General features: G+C 42.7%; 1 protein-coding gene across 1 annotated transcript in view; it reads right to left on the bottom strand.

Annotated features, from left to right (window-relative positions):
• The window catches only part of LOC307253756 (ERC protein 2-like), a gene marked incomplete at both ends in the record, with an annotated part of 115,245 nt that overhangs the window by 52,508 nt on the left and 38,930 nt on the right, over nucleotides 1-23,807 (bottom strand). Inside the window, 3 exons of the mRNA XM_080031917.1 lie at nucleotides 852-893; nucleotides 5,181-5,369; nucleotides 9,353-9,490. Of these exons, the coding sequence (XP_079888043.1) occupies nucleotides 852-893; nucleotides 5,181-5,369; nucleotides 9,353-9,490 (369 nt within the window). The remainder of the gene's footprint in view (nucleotides 1-851; nucleotides 894-5,180; nucleotides 5,370-9,352; nucleotides 9,491-23,807) is intronic.

Raw genomic sequence — 23,807 nt, forward strand, 5'->3', positions numbered from 1 at the left:
CACGCAGGGTGCAAGATAACTATCGGGAGCAATCTAAGGTTCAGTGTCTTGCCCAGGGACACTTCGAAATGTGGCACCGAGAAGGGGTATCGAACCACTGACCCTGCAACCCAGTGAACGTCCGCCTTACCCACTTCACCACAGCCGCCCCCATAAGGTACCAAGATAGCCACAATGCACACAGCTTTAATTATTAATGAAGCAGTATCAAAGCACATTTACTCTGGCCACTTTAGGGAAACCTCAGACTCAGTTGTTCAAGTGCTGCTTTTTTTTCAAACAAAGCTAAACTTTCAGTTTAAACGGCAATTTGTCACACTTGCTTCAACATCCATTAGCTTTATCTGTTCTGTCAGCAAACTGAATAGCACATTCTTCCTCAGCACTCCTCATGAACCAGTTGTAGAGTAGTTTTAGATCATTTCTAGCAACATAAAAATGTACTTTAGTCAAGAAAATAAACAAATAAAATGTCCAACCGCACCATAATCGAAAAAAAGCCCCCCAGTAATACAAATATACGTAACAATAAAAGTGATAAGCCTCGACTCCATTATACTGGAACTGCTGAGGCTGGTGAAATGCTGCTTAAGTGTACAAACAACCGCTAAGGCTGACCAAGTGCAGCTAAGGAATGGAAAAAGTATAGCTGAAAATGACAAATAGCAGAGTGGATGTCGAGCCAAGCCATGACAACATACTGTACAGGTCCGACCGATTAATGCTAAGCTAAGTCTGGCAATGGAGAGCAACAGTCTGAGGATGTCCTAAAATGGCCTCTCCTGCACATGCACGCACACACAAATGCAAAGACAAACAAACATAGGCAGAAAGGCATAACAGAACCATACCGTGGGGCTTCGCGCTGGTAGCCCATCTACTTTGGCTGGCACCTACAAGTGAATATAACAAAAATATATAACAGATGAAAAAAATTTGAATACTGAATTAGAATTAAGAGTAGTTTGAAAGGCTGAAATATTGGACACTCACAATGACAGGGGGGGTTACAGGTGAGATCATACAGCATGGGGTAGCTTTGAAACCTGAAGGATAAGGTACTGTAAGTCTATCCCTGAATATGTGGTCCGGGGTCACAATCTAACTGTAGCCTTATCCGCTCTCATCCCTTCATCACCCCCCGATCCCCCACACACCCTGGATTCCTCTGTTGTCTGCATCTCTGTGGTTTGCTTCTATCGGTTGCCTCCCCGGGGGTGTCTATCATGTGAAGTTTTTTGAGTTCAGTCATTATCATTATAAAATTACCGTCTGTTCCCTCTGTTTGGCTGCGATTTTATGAGACCACCAAACGTCTCACTTCTTTTTTTCTTTTTCTGATTGAAATGTTGAAAAAAAAACAAAAAAAACAAGTCACACTGATGGATTCTTTGTTCTCTGAGAAAAAAATATCCCAGAGGAAGTTTGTAACCTAGAATTATCTTTTCGCTTTACTTCTCCCCTCTTTCTTTCTCTCGTTTTTTTTCTTTTTTTTTTACTTCTCTCTGTCTCTGCAGTGTTTGCGAAGATTGTTCAACTTGTTGAAACAGCTGAGGCCACTCGTTTAAACATCATCAAGTGAGCACGCGCAAACGCAGACACACACACACCTACACACACACACTGAGCAATTTATTGTTAGGTCTACATAAGTCTGGGACTGTACATGTAGCTCTGCTTGAGTCTGTCATTAGATAAAAAAAGGAGTGTCTGTTAACTATTACCACTAGCCAATCTGAACAAATGCCTTGTTCCCATTATAAAAAAGCCACCGGTTAAACCATATGCAGAGTTGGCCCCTGCATATGGAAGATATAGCCACGGGCGCAGCATATGGAGCACAACTAAATGTTTGAAAGGTTTTTACTTCATGCACCTTAGATTGAGGCATGCATGATGATGTAGCTTAGCATAAATACACTCATAAATATTAAAACATCCATTCCAAGTGCCGATGATGACATTATCGGAGACTATGTTTGTTTTGTTTTGTTTTCTGTAAACACATATTTTGTGTGCAAAATATGCTCACGTACATGTGTATCCATGGATATGAGTTTGACCAAGCTGTCTAATAAATGTAACCTTTCATTGCCCCATTAGACTGTCAATGCATGTGTGGCCTGTACAAAGGATTACAAAATGGCGAACGCTTGGCCCCCTCTGGAAGGCGAGCAGAGTCATTGTTTACCTCGTCCCCACGGCCATTACCTCCACACACCTAGCCTTATACTCACTGGAGCACACACACATCAAACCCAATCTTAGCTTGAGCAAAATGCATTAGGCCTAAGTGGAGCAGAGTTTGTTATGGTCTTTTAGGGGAAAACACAGACAGGAGGAAAGCAAGGGGCTGAGAGGACGGCGGGTCCGACAGGAATTTGTGATATTATGACAGGAGGGGGAGGCCAGCAAAGATACGATTACATATATGGTCACTGAAATTATTATTATCATTCCTGGAAATGTCTCTGTAGTGTAAATATTACAAATAAGTTAAATATGTGTGGCCACCAGAATCAGCACTGGGTTATTTAACTCCCGGTTAGAGGATACAGCGGCCACACTGCAGGCTGGTTGTAGCATTGAGAAAGGTCTTAAAGGTCCTAAAGGTGATACATCCGTCTCTATTTATCTTAGACGTGACAGCATTCAATCCAAGTATATATTCATCATAGAACAACAAAAGAGAGGGAATAAAAGCAACAAAAAAAGGGTAAGAAGATACCATATCCGCCTGGCTTTAAAAGGCCAAACAGACTTTTGAATGGGACTCAAAAGTTGAGGTGTGGTGCCTCCTTGCTGATTCAAGGCCAACCCTCTTTGGAAAGGTCAACGCATTCCCTGAGGTTCTTAACTGTGTTTTCCCCCTCTTTGAAGAGCAAGTGTTTGGTTCCAGAAGTCCTTTATTAACCTCGGAATCAACAAATACTGTTTTATGGGAAGAGGATGAGGATGCCGTGAAGTCAACAGGGTCTGAGGTCAAGATAAAAAGCGCCGCGAAACAGCTTGACTGAGTCAGTAGTACAAACATCTGCTGATTCAGTGAGTGGGCCACTGTGTGTACACGACCTGATTGCAAACACAAACTCTACATCTGCATGAGAGGTAAATTGCGGTATAGAGGTATCAGCGGTGTCAGGCCTACAAGCTAAAATGTCTCCATTTTTCGAGGTTTGTGGGAATAACATCAATTGTGGACACTGCTTGTACAATAATTGGATTACTGTAACTATTTGGTTATATTAAGCCTGTATAATCAGCCATTGTATAATGATACCAAATAAGGCAAGGCAATACAGTAGTACAATAAAGAAATGTCCTATATGTAAATAGGCCAGGCTCCTCTTTTGTAATGTTACATCACATTATTACATTAAAGATCTTTGTTCAGGTACTTTTGTCCAAAGCAACTTGCAATACATGGATTCAATTTCAATAGGCGCAATAGGAGCAAGGACAGCCCTCTTTAGAAACAAACTTAAAGCCTGTTCAGTATTGTAGTACAAGCTAGGTTTGCTTCGGTGATGGTGCAAAAAAATCCCCGGGAGGCAGAAAAGTGCAAAGTGTGGTGTTTGACCAAGGCTTGGAGCTATATCATTTCAGTTTCATTGGTGCTGGATTCCCATCTGCAACGCCTAAGTTTTGTGCGGTGCACAGCAATATCAGAATTCAGCAGTGTCCCAGTATTTAGATCAAAAGTACACGTGCCTGTCAGCATCAAATCGTGTGGTTATACAACGGTTGACGGCACTGAGGTGAATGTGAGCATGTTAATGTGTCTGTGCGTGAGTAAGGTGAGTTTAATCAGATTCTAATCTCATGGGCTGTGTCATTCTACCTCTGACCTACTAGTATTACAGCCTCCCAACCCTGTCACACTCCACTGCACTACAATGGGATCAAACACACTGGAGTACATGCAGATCCTCACGCATCCACACAGACACACACCACCAACAGTTGTTTCTGCACTTGGCACAGAATAGAAACACACACACACACACACACACACACACACACACACACACACACACACACACACACACACACACACACACACACACACATACAGATACTCACAAGCATAAACACACAAACATCATTCCCCTTTATAGAGTTTACATAATCAGGACTGATTGCCGGCGAGTAAACAAAATAGTCCAATTATGGCAACACTTCTGTCGGAGTGTGAATCTGCTGGCTACAAGGGGGGTATTGAGCTGCCGTCCCTTTCATGTGGTGCCTCGTCAACATTCAACAAGATATCATTTCGCAGGAATGAGATGTGTGTATGCTTTTTATGAGTACAAAAGAAAACATTCTCATAAATTCTGGCAGGGCGAGAGTCTGTCCTGGCTTGTAAGCCTAGGAGAGGAAAAAGAGAGAGAGAGAGAGAAAAGCAAGGCCTCTGACTTGGCACCCGGACAGGGATAGAGGGATCTTTTACGTCCATAAATCATATCTTTTAATTCTTCCCTTTATCCTTCGGGACAAAAGTGCAGGCAGGCCCTTTGCTAGTTGCTAACAATATTGTGGATGCTCACAGGGAGGTAAGAGAGTGGAATTACTATAACTGTAGATGTAAGCAGTGTAAATACAGGGTACAGGTAGCATATTACAACCACTGCACATTGGCTGTAAAAGTAAAATTCTTTTAATTCTTTTTGTACGATAAAACATAATTATAAAGTGTCATGCACTTCTTCTGAAGTATCAACAGTCAAATGTTTTGAGAAAGATGCTTATTATTTGTTATACGATGTCTGTGAAATTTGATTTTGTGTTTTGGCTCGATGGAGAGCTTGGCACAAGTGTCGCAGCATGTGCAAATCTGTTATGATGGGATAACAATGAAGTATTGATGGTTGTTTTCCTGCAGTCTAGAAACATACCAGACTCAAACATCTCAAGTTGTTTTGTACAGTGCTCTTATCAGCATGCACACTGCTTCAGCCGTGACTAAATGTATTTAGTCATTTGGTTATTTCAGACTAAATGTAACATTTGGGGGAATGATTACAACAGTAGCCGAAAAGCTGAGTATATAGCACAAACACACACGCACACACGCGCACACACACACACACACACACACACACACACACACTCCTGTTATTGTGAAACACAATACCACATCCTAGGTTTACCATAACTACATTGAAACAAGCCATACTGACCTCTCCATCAGGCCTCTGGTTGTGAGTGAGGCCAGTGTTAACAGGCTGACTCTGGGACAGGTTCTGAGGTTGCAGGACGGACAGTCTGTCCTTTAGGTCCTGGTTCTCCTTCCTCAGACGCTCCAGCTCCTCCTGCCGAACCCTGTCGTCCCTCTCCTTCTGATCACGCAGATTCTCAATCACTCGCTCCTGAGATAGAGGGATAGAGGAAGGACACGGGGAAAAATAACCTTTGGTGAGAGGGCAGGGTAGGAATATATAGTCAAGGCCCAACATATCTATCATCTACATGTAATCTTAAAAATGGATGTTGTTTTGCATTCAGTGGGCAACATATCGTCTGCCATTCCATGTGTGATAAGAGACCCTTTTATATAATTCTTGAAAAGTTTGAGTTAGTCCTGCACTGGAAAGGTGCGGCAGCATGCTTCGCAAAAGTGAGGCGAAAGAAAAACTTGTGAATGCCCATCATAAATTAAACTTCTATGAATAATAGCAGGAACACGAGGATATCAGAGCCAAGTGCTGTAGAAAAGCAAGAGAATGAGGAAAGAGGGGGAGGGTTGAGGGACGGAGACAGATTTATTGTTAAACGGACTGGACGGCGATGTAGATCACTTCCTAACCATTCCACATTGCCAAGCTGGAATGTTTACATCATATTTTGTCTCTATTCTCTGATCACATGGGGACGGAGCGAGGATCATGACTTTGGGCATTGGCCTGAGACCAGGTCCACACCATGGGTGGCGGAGCATGCAAGGTGTGTGTAGTAGGTGTGTGTTAAGGTGTACGTGTGTGTGTGTGTGTGTGTGTGTGTGTGTGTTAAGGTGCGGACTGAAGTGATTATCAAGGTGTTTACTCAGGTGTTTATTTAGGCACAGAGCACAGCTCAGCAATGAGGCTTTACGATGTGGCATCGCCGCATGATTGGCAGCTTTAAACCCCTGGGTAATTGGACAAATACACCCACTAACTAGACCTGGCAAAGTAACGCACTGCATAGTGGGCTTTGGAAGAGAGGGTGAGAGAGAGAGAAGAGAGACCACATGGCTAATCGGTCCTGGGTGTGTTCCCCACATTATGAAATATCTGTAGGATGTTTGGGGTTTAGGGAAGGAGCCCGGGATGTGATAATAAAGCCTGCCTCTACATGGCTTAAGTGTGGAGAATACGTAAACACAGAAAAAAGCGCAGACATGCAGCATCACAGACACACACCCCAAAGAGCAGATCTAGGTTTGGGCACAATGCCCTGGCCTGTTAATTAGAACCACAGCACTGTGGCTAGCGACTGGCTCCAAGAGCAGGTCTGTGACAGGGTGTGTGATTAGCAACACACACACTCACTCTTGTAAACACATTACACACACCCTGTGTTGACCACAACGTCTGAAAAGCTCGCCAACGTTCTCCTCATCACAGCTGAATTATATGTAGGCTGCATCAGAAGTGGTTTCTGGGTAAACAGATGGGCCAAGGCAAAAAAAAGGGATTTACAGTTTATTGTGCCATTATGCTATTCATTTCAAAGTCTGTCGGCAACAAAAACAGACTTAAGTGATAAAAAGCTGTTTTAGAGAAAACATCTATAGTATACTGTGTTGGTCAGTGTGCTGCCAACAGAATAAAACACACATAAGACAACCTTCATAATTGAATGGATATAAATTCAGTGTAGTTCAATGAAATTAAATCATAATACACAATCAAAGGAATAACTTTGCTGAATGGCACAGTCTGTGCTTCGCATTTTGGATGAATTTACTAACAATAAATAATGGTTAAGCACAGAGTGTCTTTTGTTATTTGTTTTCTGTCCGGTTTCTTAGCCTGTTGTCCATCCAGTTGAGATTTCTTCTGGTTTTTGTTGGTTTGCAACCTCAGACTTTTCACTGGATTTCCACTCCCCATCATGCCGGGCTCTGAGCTATGCATCTGCTGCTGTGCTGTTCTTTCTTTCATTTATTGCCAGTGACATTGTATATTGTGGCTCAGTACAGCACTTACTGCTTCTAAATGCTTGCAGGTGATGTTGTGCTGATGACAATCTCTAGTAATCTGCAATATGTGTAATCACACGATTAGTATTGGTATCATCAGGCAAGCAAATTGTATATGTTCGAGCACTTACCTTGTCGCTAATGCCCAAAGTGAAAATTGGACACTCTTGTATGGTTTGAATTGGGTTTAGGCATATTTTCCGCTCATAGTTTGAATTAGTTATTGTATTAGCTCATGCATGCTATATCTCAAATGAGAGGGCTTTGCTGGTGAACAGAAATACACCATGCTTGTTACTTATCATAGGTTAGGTAGGGATTTAGTGTACAATATTTCCCTTTGAAATCGGGACTTATTTTTTCACTAATGCCAATGCTTCCCTGCTGCTAATACTTATAAGGCATGGAGCAAACATTTTGGGGAAGTAGCTCTCTCAAATCTCCATCAGTGTTCGATTTCATTGAGAGCACCCTCAAACAACATGAGCTTTTCCTGACAAATCTAATTGTATTAAGTCAGTGTTATGCATAGCATTACCTCAGGCAGAGCACTGAAGTCACACTTGTATATAGTGACTGGCATTTGCAATACGCTTCATAATACGTTACATCAAATTGTATTGATGCAGGTCAACAGCACAGTTAGCCACAATAGTGGTAACAACAAATGCATGCTAGCAACAACATGCAACCGAGCGCATCCCTCTGAAATAAAGCCAATCAGTTCAAGGTATAGAGTGCATATAGGATTGTTGCTGTACTAGGATTTGACCTCTCAATGGTGATGGTCATTACAGTTTATGACATCAAATTTTCTCTATTTTCAAATTCATAAACACATCTCTAAAGCCTTGTGTCGAGACGAAAAGCAGAATACCATGAGCATTAGCATCCCAGCTTCGGGAATAGTCAATTGAGTTTTATTGGGTATATGTGCAAGTAAAACTGAAAACAAAACACCACAGTGGCCAGCGAGCCCATTCATCTTTTAGTGTTAGTGGCAGCATGCTAGCTCAGGAGTGTTGAGGTGAAGCTTTATGGAGACCAGCTGCTCTATCATGTTGCCAGGAAACAACAAACGCTGAATGTTTACGGCCAACATCCAGCCCATCCACTCTCCCTTACACCCATGTGGAGTAAGTTTACATAGTTGACCTTGATTCACATCATGGCAGTTGTTCAGTTGCTCTTACGCTGCAATGCATCCTCCTATCCATAGGGATGCATACAATGCTGGGCCTATTATACTATGGTCTGAGGCTATGCATGGGGTTAGGTAAAAAAATATATAATAATGGAGCAGATTGATAAAGTGGTAGAAAATGTGCATAGATTGCGGAACAGTTTAACAGAGTTATATACAAACTCACTATTACAAGATATTTTACCATCATTGGACAAGGACCATGCATATCCCATTGAGGTTATATGGCAACGTTGTATCTGCACTGTATCTATCAATATGTTCACTCAGAGTTGCTCATTTTTGACCTCTATATGCTACAAAATGTCCATTCCTGCCTGATTATTTGTTAGTGTAATTCTCTTGCCGGCCCTTTTCTTCTTCTTCTTTCATATATCTTGCAGAAGTTACACATTTTTTACTCTGCCTCACCCATGCATCCCCCCACTTTAATTCGGAGGACACCTCTTCAATCAGGGCTGTGCCTCCTCTACCATTCCACTTTTCCATCCTTTTATTCCTCCCCCTTCTGTCCTCCTCTTATTCTATAGATCATTCACTCCCTACTGTGCGTCCAGTGCAGTTATAGACGGGGACTATTTCCCTTTCTGTGTGCTCCCCTCTTAGACCTTCTCTTCCTTACTGTTTTCAGAGAGGACACATCATAGTGTGGCCCATGCTCTATACATGTGTAGGGGCTGTCTGTGAATAATGGCAATGAGTCATAGCAAAGCATGCAACTTATATAAGCTGAATGCTATATAACAGCTTCCTGAAAGAACGGCATACCTCAACGAGTAAAAACATTTCAGGACATTCCAGAACAAGTGGTGGTTGTAATGGTTTCATTTCTTGGTTCGTCATTATTTTATTTATCCATTTTCCGATCCTCAAACTGGACCATTTACCCTTTTTGTCTTGTCATTTGTTTTTCTCTTTAGCGAGGCCATCCTCATGTTCCCTCCATCCCTCCCTCTGTTCTGTACCTTTTCTGACAGGGCTTCCTCCAGTGTGGTCAGTGCTGTGTCTGTGTTGCTGGAGTCCGTCTGAAGGCCCTGAACCCTTTCCCTCAACCCTGCCAGCTGTTTGTCCTTGTCCTTTAACTGCTCCAACAGGTTCTCGATCTGGACAAAAGAAGGCGGGAGAAAGACAGAAGCAGCGTGTATTAGCATAGAGATAGGAAACAAGCACGTAACAACAATCACAAAGATTCAAAGAATCATTGGCTGATAGGTTTAGAGGTAGCAGCCCTTGTACAGTGTATCCCCACTGGACTGTTGGGACTGGAGTCCTTGTGCTACAAAAGTGTCAGACAAAGGAATCACCCCTTTGAATGCTGATGAATCTATACAATCAATGGTTGCTTTCTGCAATTTCCTACTCTGATGTCTTCCATTCTAGGCTGTGTCTCAAAGGTCAATTAAGAAGGAAGGGGTTAATTCTACTGCTGACTGAGTAGAAGGTGTAAACAGCGCAGCCTTTGGATACTGTGACCAAATCAGCATCCGTACCAGTTCATTAGTGTTATACTAAGAGGTCATGCGACTTGCGGCACTTTGTCTCTGCATCTGCCTTTCTGTGGCTAACCTCATGTCGATAAAGTGGTGGCATAATAGCCAGTTGTGGTGTTCAACAGCCTTTATCTGATGAACTTCAGCAAAACAGAACGCAAACAAGCACAAACACACATGCACAGGCACAAACACACATGCACAGGCACACACACACACCAACACAAAAAAAAGAAAAAAAAAAAAAAAAAACGCTCCGGGCTGTACCAAACAAAACACTAGCAGATGCAGCTGGAGCAGGACACAGTCCAATGCAATGAGACTCCTGAGGTCTACAAATTAGTAACAAAGGGACAGCACATCTGGTGACAGAACAAGGCGACTTGCTTGCGCCTTATTATTTTTAAAAGCATGACTCTACCTTCATTTATACTATTTCATTAATATAATCCTGATACAAAGAGGGTAGTTCAATTTGAAAAGTGGATAGACTCTCTAAGAATCCTAAAGACCTATACACACTGGCACAGAGCATCTATTTTCCTGACGCCGACTCTTCTTTAGTGTTTTTTTTCTTTCTTTCCACAGACAGACAAAGCACCATTCACTCACTGCTGCAAAGCATTAATACCACATTTGACCCAAGTGGTCCTCTCTCAGATCAGAGCTTGAGTTGTACAAAAGAAAAAGGCACATGCACTGAAAAGAATTCATTATTTAATGAACATGAGAATCCAATAAAAACAAGAAAAAGCACTTGAGGCCACCGAGAGACCACATTTTTAACTGAAATGGTGACAGGGTAAAAAAAATGCCCAGTGGGGAGAATGAACTAACATTCCAGTCATGGGTACATAGATAGATAATTTCCAAATCTCCAGAGCTATTTTACAAATGAATCCAATTAGACTGTAGACTTTGGTGTTCTGCGCTCCCCGGAGGGCACGAGCATAGATTTAAAAGGAGCCATCTTGGTTTTGGCAATGGAGGGAAAGTGGCAGGATGGGGTGGGAAAAAGCAGCCAGAACCCTTCGGCAGATCTTGATAGGTTAATGGCAGTCATTACACAAACCAAGCTGAAGGCTCTGGTAGGTCGCTCCACAAGCGATAGCGACATGAAACCCTACAGGGAATGATGGGAAAGCTTCACACTATACCAGAGTCAGATTAAATTCCCAGCAATTCATGATTGCCATGGGTGTGTTAGATGGGATTTTAGGACGGGTACTATGAGAGAAAAAAGGAACTGAGAGAATCGAGGTTTATATGGGTTTACTTATTCTCCTATATTTTGGTCAATTTAAGTGAGTTTTTCCAAGGGACATTTGCACTTGAGCGCTAAAGCTAAGCACTTTACAACATTCACGATCTCCACATCATGAAGCACCGGTGAATACACAGTAAACAGAGGAGGAAGTACAAACAAACCAACTATCTGGCTTTCGGCCCTTCAGTTGCAGCAGCTCAGTAGCTTTGACATACCCGGTTCTCCTAAACACACATCGAAACATATACACATGCACTCATGCTCGGACTAGCTCCCTGTCACTACGGGCACCACAGGGCCCTATTTCAGGCCTAATTTAGTATATTGCCTCTGGTCTTAGATAAATGATTACATTCTTCACCGGGCGTAAGTTTGCTTTGGCCTGGACGCACAAAATAACAACCCCTCGATGAAACGTTTAGCCTTGTTGTCGCCTTCTGTGAAATTGTGCAGCGAAAAGTTCAACGCAACTCAAACATTGTATCGGCGGCGGATGAGAACGAATCACGTGAGTCACGGATATGGGAAAGAGGGCGAGGAATTCTGTCAGAATTCTTCTAAGTCAAAACATACTCTCCTTGGAGAGAAATGCCTTTTGTGGACAGGGGGAGACACAGGGCAGTCCGTACGCCCGTCTGGGAGGGAGAGGGAGAGAGAGAGAGAGCGGGGGGCCTCCCTTCCAGTAGCTCCATTGTTATGATGAGAACAGCAGTCTTTCATTTTATCTCTCTCTAGTACCTCAAACTATACTCCCGCATCACTCTCTAGAATTAACACACACACACACACACACACACACACACACACACACACACACACACACACACACACACACACACACACACACACACACACACACACACACACACACACACACACACACACACACACAGGCTTTTATCATTAAACCACGGTGCATATGTCATCCTACTCTCCAACCACACACACCTCCCGCTGCAGCAGACCACCTACGATAAAGCAGCTACCACGACTCGGCGTGCGGTGTGGACTGTCTGTCTCAGTTGAGTGTGTATGTCCTCCTGGGAAACCATGACGTCCGTCTATGTCATCTCCCACACACATGCAGGCTGCCGACTGTTTACATCCATACTCCTTTGACTCTGATAACCTTATCAACCAGCTGATAGGACAGGAACAGCTTCTCTATAAAAGAGGGTGTGTCGATGCACAGTTACCTTGTACTGACCTTGACTTTAGTTTTCACATGGCCAGTTGTCGTTCCAAAATAGAACTGAATAGTAAAGTACACAGTTAAGAGGTGATGAGACGTAGAAGTTTCATTACCAGTCATTTGCCACACAAGAATTGCCTTTGCAGCTGCCATTTTAAGGAAAGATGGCAGTACTGCAAAATGAAAAGAATGTACAAAATGGTTTACAAATAAACTTGGTGATGCTGGCTGGACTCAAAATTGTTTATGATTTATCCCTGGCATTGGAATTTGGCACTGTGGCATTTATTCATTCTCAAATGAGTGACAAATATTGAATTTGAAGTGTCAAACAATGGCTGACATGCATTCACATGAAGCTTAAACGTTTTCAGTTGTCATCAAAACTATTTTGATTCTCTGTTAAGTGGGCTTTGAAATCCACTGGGAGCCTGTGGTGGCGCGTTGCGTTTGCAGTCTGTACAGCATGATCATGATTAGGACAAGCTGACTTCTAATGTAATGGGAGAGACGTTAGTGAAACAGTATCAGGGCCCTGTGTCTCTGGCGAAGAATTGGGATCTAAAAGCAGCCTGTTCCGGAGCAGAACCACAAACCCGGTCGAACCCGTCTGTTTTCCATCCAAGCTATAAGAACTAGAACTCTGTGGCCACTCCAGAGAAATCATAGCAGCAAAACACAAAAGGAGACCAGCACAGAGCGTGACCACCATAAAAATACAATCATTTGTATTTTTAAAACTCTTCTGCACCAATAAAAATACCAAACAATAATTGTTCGCCTTTTTCTGAAAAGCAACTCATTCCTCTGCGCTTGTCATCGCCTCTGAAAATATGACGGGGACAGTTGTAAAAGCTCCTCTGGCACTGACTCCTGGCACTGACCAACACACAGAGGGACAATAACCGCTAACTGAACAATATGTAGTAACACAGCGTGTACTTCCCCCAGAGAAATCTGGGTCGCAGTCAAACAGAAACACAGATGAAGGGCTTCATATACTGGAACTATCATACTGCCATCCACAATCACATACTGTGATCCAAGAAAAGCATGTATATATTACATTTTCAAATTCAGGTTTTGTGTGTGTGCGTGTGTGTGTGTGTGTGTGTGTGTGTGTGTGTGTGTGTGTGTGTGTGTGTGTGTGTGTGTGTGTGTGTGTGTGTATGTCTTGTGCTTTTAATATGCACATGTTGCATACTCAAACACGTACACCTGCATACTGTTCCCATCTCCTGCAATCAGAGCTTGTTGATTCTCAGATGAATTAGAGACTTCCTCAAGAGCAGTCAGATGTGGCTCTTCAATGAGAAACACAACTTGGTCCAGGGAAGACAATGACCACTTAGTCTGCAGAGGATTTACATGCCCTTCATTTAACCCCTGTCCCACCACCACCCATTCTCTGCCTGTGAATCAGAGCAACACTGGCAAAAGGACAGAGTGGAAGTGGAAGCACCGATACCGTGTAAGCTGGCGCCCCCATGTGGCATTTCTTTGTGCATCAGGCCCATTCACCAGTATATGACAACTTAATTTAAAATAATATAATAATAATAAAAAATGTATGTTGTATTTAGGCTATCTTTTTTTTTTATCATTTAAGCACTCACTGTGTGAGGGCAGCAAAGTGGCACACAACCAAAGTGAGGAGTGTAATTCCTGTCCTCACTTCACTAGCTGTGAAGTCCTATCTATGGACCATTGAAGTGGACCAGCTGGGAATGCAAGGGGACACAGAGACCCTCAGAACAGAAAATGACACCTCTCAACTATTCCCCTGGAATGACCTTCCTGAAGTCATGGTGTTTTGCTCCAGGAGTCATTACTCAGCCGTTATCGAGCAGAACGACGGAGCTCAATGACTTCATAAGACGAGTGTTGCCCGAGAGAGTGAGGACGAGAAGGGAGGGGCAAGGTTCTGAAATCATACACACTTTTCTAAACAAGGAAAAATTGTAATTTTTTTATTTCTGTCGGAGAACCGATTTTATCAAAATGCTTCTTTCCCAGCTATACTGTATGTCAAAGAAAGCGAAAGAGTCGGAAAATCTTTCTCCCCGATGAAAGGATAACAATTAAATGACTTATATATATAAAAAAAGGATCTCTCTGTACTCTTTTGATCCGTTGGCCAGCACCTTATTGCCAAAGAGGGCTGGGAAAAATGTGTATTGTGCCACTGTCTAACTGCATGTGTGCTAGCATGCCTGTATGTCTCTCTATATCCACTTTGCTGTTCTCTACCAAACCTCTAAATCAGAAAGGACCATGCAGAGGCAGGAGCCGGTGTAGACAAGCCAAATGGGCAGGTCCTTGCCTATATCCTACAGCCAAGAGGGGAAAATAGAAAGATTTGTCAAAGTGTATGTGGGAGCAAACAAATGGGACAGAATTTTCTACGGGTTTCACTACGATTCTGACTGAGGCCTGTGACTCCGACAGCAGCTTCCACTCCATCGGCCTGACATTTATTTTGCTCCCAACCACCAGCGCCTGTTTAGAAAACACAAAGGTGCTCTCTGTCCACGAGAGAGACACGCACACATATAGTCACTTCTTAATGTAGGCACATAAACATACACAAAAGCATATAGACATTATACACTTTAGGAAGAAAGTGAGAAACATTCAAAACACAGATAACACAGATGAATACTCGAACAATGAAACCCATTTATCAATACTTATGCATGTTTCTTTAAGGGCCACATTAGCCTGTATTTTTTCGGACACAATCAATCATTCCTTAATTGGAAGTCTAATCACATGACCTCCACCCCCCCCCCCCCCATGACCTCAGTTATAAATGAATAATCTTGGTACCACCTGACAGACGTCAAGTAACGGAAAAAGTAGAACACCCACAAAGAAAGAGAAAGTAAAAAATGAGGATTAATAGACCGAAAAAAAAAAAATTCTAGAATAAACCCACATTTAGTGCGGAGGTTTCTTTTTCAAAAAGGTTATAATTTAATGACTTCATGTAATTTACTTGATGGAATGCTGCATGAAAGAAGTGAAACAACAATTGCATCACTTCAAACTTGGAATTAAGTAAGTAACTGCAGTCACACAAAAACCCATGAATGAGCCAAAAGGCATTGCAGATACAATCTCCTAAACAGATGAATGCAGCTGCCATCATCAGCAAACTGGTGAGGAGGCGAGGGTTTACTGGACTATTTTAACATTGCGTGTCCTAAAAGCGCCAAACGGTCATGCACTGCAAAAGTTGAAAGAACTGTTTACTGTTTATTATACGGATACAAATGCAGGTGACCAAGAGTACATTCAAACTCACCTAACATGCCTTATCAAACACACTTACTACAAAGGAATAATTATCGAATGAAAATGAAACAAAAATGTTAAGGTAGTTTGAAACAGTGTGTGAATGTGCATAAAGACATTTACTTATGGACACACATGCACAACAGGAAACCACTTGTCTCATTCTGTCCATCCATTGTAACATGTGGCCTATTCTGAACATACAGTACTGATCTCTGAGGAACACACACAAACAGACACGCATGCACACGCATGCATGCACGCACACGCACACACACACACACACACACACACACACACACACACACACACACACACACACACACACACACACACACACACACACACACACACACACACACACACACACACACACACACACACACACACACACACACACACACACACACACACACACAATCAGGCTGTGATTATTATCATGAATGTTCGGGCCAGGTTCAGGGGCTGCATATAGCACTTACACATATGACAAGCAGACATCCTCCCCCTCTCCCCGCACATTCCTTGAGAAAGTCATTCACACAGAGACCCTCCGCTGCATTCATACATATCAACTAGAGACACCAACACACAAGACACATCAACACACACACACACACACACACTTGCATGTACAACACAGATGTGGACACGCACACAGAGATGTTTTCATAGCGATTTCTCCTGCTCGTCCACAGAGCAGAAAGTGAGCAGGGTGAGACTCCTGCAGACCCAGAGCTGTTCAATGAAGACAGATTGCACTTGTGCAAGCAAGGGTGTACGTGAGCATCGAGTGTGTCCGTGTGTGTGTGCGCAGGCCAAGTTGATCCACGTCCATGCTCTTTAGACTCAAGACCCCTATCTCTACCCCCCTCAGCTGCGGAATGCTGTAGTGATTGCTGGGTAATTACCCCAACGCTTTATTCCTCTGCTCTCAGCACCATTAGTATTAATTCTTTTCTTTTTCTCCCCTTTGGAGAGAGGGAATTGGAGCCCTTTGATCTGAAAGAAAGAAAGAGAGAGAGAGGTAGAAGAAAGAGAGATAAGAAAGAAAGAAAGAAAGAAAGAAAGAAAGAAAGAAAGAAAGAAAGAAAGAAAGAAAGAAAGAAAGAAAGAAAGAAAGAAAGAAAGAAAGAAAGAAAGAAAGAAAGAAAGAAAGAAAGACATCATACGTGGCCACCCGGCGGGGACCACAGCAGCTGTGTGTCAACCTTTAGCTTCTGACCCAGGCCCGCTGTACAATGATCTGGTCAAACAGGGCGAACACACCATGAACATACAGTTCAACTGAAATGAGTGATAGAGGGTCAAACTGTGACCCACTTTCATCTGAGAGGTTTTCGACAGAAACTGAAGGGCCTGCCTCAGATCTCAAGAGTATGAATCACTTAACTGCCAACAGTTAAGGTGGAAACAGGTCCTCCTGAGTCATGGCTTGTGTCATCGTCAGGATACAGTCAGCTTTAGGTCGTCCTTTAACTCTGGGAGTCACAAAACATGTCCGACTTCCCAAACTGTGGCGCACGTGTTGTGGTCAGGAAGAAGACGGACTCGAATAGCTGGAGCCTGACATATGGCCCGACACATTAAGGGTTTGTCTTGACTGATGTGTAGCCTGGCTCCAATCAGCCAGCAGGCTCCCACCATTAACCCTGGCTGATTGCTGATAGGAGCAGAAGGGGTGGGGGGGCAGACTCCTTACCGGAACCTCCCCAGCTCCAGCAAGCTTATCTGCTGTGGCCATGTCTCTGCACAGTGATTGGTCAGATGGAATCCATTGGGTTGAAAGGCATTGGTGGCCTCATCGCGGATATATCAAGATCACACATGCAGGAACACACACATACAGTACAGAGTTATCGATGAAGATCTCTGACAAATACAGTTGTTACACAAACACACCTGGAATACTTAGTGTAGCCTACAGTGTTTACATGTTAGGTATGTCGGCCAGTCCATCATGAAGCTTTTGATATCAGAGGAATCAACATTTAAGAGCCCAAAGCAATTTGCTCATTTTGGGGCAAATAACCTTTAATGATCCCACCACACATACTGTACATACTGGTTGACCAGGCCAATGCAATAGACTGACAAACGCAGTTTCTAAAGAATCTGACCAAGCATCAGATGCCAACATTTTGTGAATGTTATAGTGTTGGATACTCCGTGCAACAGTATGTTCACTCTTCAATCATTAATCAAAAAGTAGAGGTTCAATACACAACCCATGTGATAGCGTGTCATTAGACATAATGACAACACTTATATGGAATTGGAGAGAGAGACCATTGTCTGTCATACACATCTGGACACAAATTCTGTATGCAATGCTCATATTTGTCCATACAGAGCACACACGCACGCACGCACGCACGCACGCACGCACGCACGCACGCACGCACGCACGCACGCACGCACGCACGCACGCACGCACGCACGCACGCACGCACGCACGCACGCACGCACGCACGCACACACACACACACACACACACACACACACACACACACACACACACACACGCACACACACGCGCACACACACACACACACACTTCAATAAACAGTGTGCCAATGTTGGACTAATATTTTCCTTTCTATCAACATGCAGCACTTCCCCTCGCTATCCATATGCATCACATTCAAAAGTGGAAGTGTTGTTTTGGGGCGGTGCATAAAAACATGTTGGAGGAGGCAGAGAAAAGAGAGAGAAGGAAGCACTGACGTTTTTTTCTGGATGGAAAACATGGTAAGCTTATGCATGCATGGGTAGCACACGGCAGTTTGCCCAAATGAATACGCCATTAACAGAGGATGGTCATTAGACGGTATGCATCTGTTGATTCAACAAGGGACTTGGGACATGGGGAGCGTTTCAACCAAAATGAAAGCCCACACAATTAAGAAAAATGAAATGACAGGAAAGCAATTACTCCACAGAAAGAGAGAGCAAGAGAGAGAGAGAGAGATAGATAGATAGAGAGAGAGAGAGAGAGAGAGAGAGAGAGAGAGAGAGAGATCAAAGTGGGCGAAAGGAAACCAGAGGAAATGTAGAAGGCCATGGAACATCTCTATTTATCTCTATATCACTCTTTCTCTCCAACTTTTCTTCACAATCAAAGGCCTATAGCCGTGCCGATGACACCAGGCCAGGCCCAGCGATGACACCAGGCCAGAGCGAGTGTTGAAAGAGTGTGGGAGAGGGTGCACTGACACAGAGCCTGGTCCACCCTGAGAAAGTCTAGAGGCGGCCTGCTAGACACTATCATAACTAACAGAGACCCTTGTGTAGAGGGCATCCTCTATGTAGATACACACAGTATTCGTGCACATGTGCCCGATGCAGCCCGAGCAGAAGGTAATCGAATCTCCCTGTCTGTGGTAGCTATAGGGAGGGAACATGATAGGGGATACTATACTCCCATGCACACAGGCAGCCTTTTTAAAAGCATGAATATGGATTGAGAGGACCACAATGTTTGAACATGAATAACACATGTATGCCAAAACCAAACCACAACCGGGTCTGCGTGTGTACCTCCCACACCCCTACCCCCCCAGCAAAAAGAGAGGAGAAAAAAAAGGAACCAAAAATGAAAAAATAAAAATAAATAAATGCATCATTATGCATTGGTCATGGTCTGGTAGACCAAGGGCTCGAACAGAGCTGCCACTGTTCACTGTTGTAATACGTAAGGGCAAAAAATGCCCGCAAAAAAAACAAGCATATGCATTTTCTTTTTTTTTCATTTAAAGAGCAGTTTCTTATTATTCTTAGTTAAATTCAGCCTTTAACTATTAGGATCAACGTAGGGCTTGAGCTGCAGCAATGACATCATGGTACCATGCTATAAGTCATGTTGACTGTCCATGAAGAGGCCCCGAGGAAAAGATAAAAATCCTCAGACTGCCCCAAGACAGAAGGAAAAATGGCACCATTGCTGCAATTTAAGGTAGTCTCTGCAGTTGTGCACTATTATGATTTCAAAAGGGTTCAGCGCTGGTCTATCTGTGTGTCAATCTGTGTCTTTCCACCAGTCTGGGAGCTATTTCTCCAGTATGTAAAGTATCACTCGCCTGTACTATAGAAGAGGGGCTAAAGAGGGGCACTTTACCATTCAGAAGTTCAACACTTTAAAATCGGATGGGGGGCAATAAACTTCAAAGTCAGAGAAACCCAACAGATTTAAGTGTGGCTTTACTGAGGAAGTCTCATTTATATGTGCATGAAGTCTTATACATATTCATAGAAAGTGCAAAATTTTTCAAATATTAGTAAACCTTAAGGATTGAACCTTTTGTATCCGTGTGTAAAAATGTAAATAAAATAAATAAAAGCCATAACGGAATCCTTGAAAAAATTAAAATGGCCCAAAACATCAAAAAAATAAAAAACTGTGCCATGGACAAAATATTGACTAGGATACAATACTGCAACATGATGACTTTCAAGAACTACAGTTTTATATACCAAACAGGCTGCCTGTTGTTATTTACATTATTTGTTCCATTTTATATTACACCCGCATCAACATCCAACAGACTGTTTTTGCTCTTAGTCCTCCAGATGTCTAGCCTGACATTCCCAGACCTGCCACTAGGCGCTGGCAAATTAAATTTGCTGCGCCTGTTGGTCTGGAAACTCTCCGTTGAAGCTTTTTCAAAAAGACCAGAACTCTGGGCTCACGTTTCAATTGGTTCTATCTAATATGGGCGCGCCAGAGCCCTTTGTATGGTACTCTGGGGCGGACGTAACTGGATGACGACAGTGACGTGCATGCGACGTCGAAGCCGTGATAGTAAACATCAAAGATGGCTGCGGATATGTTGTGTGAGTTTGAGACTGCTTTGGCCTCGACCCTTTACGATTTGGAAGACGGCACTCAAATATTTCATTAGCAAGTAAGTGGAATGTTCTGTTTTGCCGACCGACCACGGCAAACGTTTAATTTAACAGTTTAACAGCTGTTCGCTAAACGAACGGGGCTTACGTCACCTTGTGCATCGCTCTGATTGGTTGTAGTGCTATCCAACTGCGTGCAGTGGCATTTGAAATGCACGAGTAGGAGCCGCCCCTTGAGTTGGAAATTACTATTGATCATGGCCAGACCCTCTATCGTTCAAGATATCAGGGTCTGGATTTCCAGGCTACCAAATGTCCTGATGTCTGTCCAGAATTCCTTATGCATGCACACGCACGCACGCACGCACGCACGCACGCACGCACGCACGCACGCACGCACGCACGCACGCACGCACGCACGCACGCACGCACGCACGCACGCACGCACGCACGCACGCACGCACGCACGCACGCACGCACGCACGCACGCACGCACGCACGCACGCACGCACGCACGCACGCACGCACGCACACACACACACACACACACACACACACACACACACACACACACACACACACACACACACACACACACACACACACACACACACACACACACAATGAAATGATGACACACCAGTTTGACCTGTCATCAGCCTGTGTCATCATCAGCAACACTCTGGGTGGTGGGGAATTGGACTTGTTTGTAGTGAAGATAGAGAGCTTGTCCTAATGACACCGATGCATCCTCTTAATTCTCAAAGCTGTCCAGGAAGATGATACATATCCGTGCATGTGTGTGTGTCTGGTAGAAATGTTTTCATCAGTAGGGAACATATACAAGTGATTAATAGCCCTATGAGCTGGGTTTGGTGGAGATCTTCACAGCTGATAATTGTATGAGGAGGTGGCCAGCCACTCAATCAACTTTTGAATGATCTAAGATACAATTACACTCCCATTGTGTCATGGAGGCAACAACACAGCCAAGGTTTTTTTGGTGCATAACATATTCCCATAAGTTTCATAGGCTTCTCTGCTGTCCCCCATTCAGCTGATCCTCAACCCATCTTTACTTTTCCAGAATGTTTCATTATTATATCATAAAATTTAAGAAAATATAGCCTTGATATTTAAATACAGGAAGCGTGATGGAACGCTTTATCCTGTCCTGGGAATAAGCAGGGTCGCTCTATGTCATTTTACAACTGGAATGCAATGACTTGTGCAGTGCGAAACCAGAAAGGAATGCATCCAAGCTACACTCCTGTCTTTCCCCTTGTACAAATGTATCAATTATAGCATCCTAGAACAGAGGCGTATACTGTGCAAAGGAAAAGGCTACGTGCTGCCCTTATTTGTAGCAAACAAGGTCTCATAATATTTTGGGTCTAAATCGAAGTTTTTGTACTAGCAAGTCACCAACACAGCATTTCTCTGTTTCTTTACAGACACAGTGTCTTGCTTACAGAGCTCACTGTGAACAGTTTGTATTGGAAATACTGTCTACTGAAGAAAGAGTCACTGTAAAACTAAAACATTGACAAATGGATTTGTTCCTGGTAAATCCCAAATTGTTATAGAGATTAAAATGAGATGAACAACCCTACAATGTTTTGATGTTGAATGATTCCTCTTTATAAGGATTACTTTTTTTTTATTAGTGTGTAGAGGCCAGGGTGGGTAGGGAATTTTATCAGTTAAATGGATAGGATGGATAGATAGATAGATAGATAGATAGATAGATAGATAGATAGATAGATAGATAGATAGATAGATAGATAGATAGATAGATAGATAGATAGATAGATAGATAGATAGATAGATAGATAGATAGATAGATAGATAGATAGATAGATAGATAGATAGATAGATAGATAGATAGATAGATAGATAGATAGATAGATAGATAGATAGATAGATAGATAGATAGATAGATAGATAGATAGATAGATAGATAGATAGATAGATAGATAGATAGATAGATAGATAGATAGATAGATAGATAGATAGATAGATAGATAGATAGATAGATAGATAGATAGATAGATAGATAGATAGATAGATAGATAGATAGATAGATAGATAGATAGATAGATAGATAGATAGATAGATAGATAGATAGATAGATAGATAGATAGATAGATGGATGGATGGATGGATGGATGGATGGAGACAGACTGTAGGGGTAGCTGGAGGCAGAAAACAATGTTTATTTCCTACCATGTCATAATGTATTGTGATTATTTGAGCCATCATTGTGCCAAAATCTGAGAATCTTGAAGCTAAAGTAAGAAACTTAATTGAACTACACATTAGCTCAGTGCGTTTTCTTTGCTGGATGTAGAATCAGTGTCATTGCTGAGGAAGGCGTGGTCACCCTTTAGTTAGGATATACAGTACATCGTTGCCGTTTGTATTTTTGTCTGGGGAGAACTTTATACTGCCTGTGGAGACTTCAAAACACACACACAGAGCTGCTTGCTTGGTGTATTCTGTAATAAAACGGCAGTAACTTGCGGAGTATGAAGCTCAGAACGGAAACCAGCTTTTACTCCTCGCTCCACTCCTTTTCCCCTTGGGAGCCGGCACTGTAAGTTATGGCCCCCAGGGACTGTTGGGAAATATGAAGTTTGGAAAACCAATCAGATTGTGGTTGAGTGTTCAGTGTGACTAATGGAGTGAAACATCTGTCAGGCCTGCTTCTTCATTCAGATATCACTTCTCCGTCCATTCATTTCACGTTAACACGATACATAAACATGTTTTTAATGTTTTCACTACCAAGTCACGTATAGTTCATATCGCCGCTGACCATTTACCAAAGAGTGCTGCATCACTGCTGGATTTAAATTTTAAAAAATTATGGCATGCTTAAATTGCAACCAACAACATTTGTAAGGAGAGGTAGGTTCCTAAGAGATAAAAAGAACAGGAAAGAAGACACATAGGGTACAAAGAGAGAGTTTAGAGGCTTTCTGTAAAGAGACAGGTAATAAAAAAAACATTGTGGAAGAGCAAAATCATGCCAGTGAAGAACCAGCCATCCACCTAATGGCAGGCAGCATTTAAAACAAATTTGACCTTATCATCATCCAAACTGATTCCTTATGGCAACCAATGCTTGCAGCAAAAAAAAACTGCACACAGCAATATAATCAAAAATATCTAAATAAAGAACACACAAATATCCGTTAATACTTTGAACTGCCCAAAATGATTCACCAAAAAGGAATTGGCAGCCAGTTGGAAATATTTATTTGGCATAAATTAAAGTCAAAGTCCAAATTAAACCTGAATGAAAGCAGCACAGGGGCAATTATCTG

This window comes from Ammodytes marinus (genome assembly GCF_949987685.1).
Source record: "Ammodytes marinus genome assembly, chromosome: 7".
NCBI classification, from domain to species: Eukaryota; Metazoa; Chordata; class Actinopteri; order Uranoscopiformes; family Ammodytidae; genus Ammodytes; species Ammodytes marinus.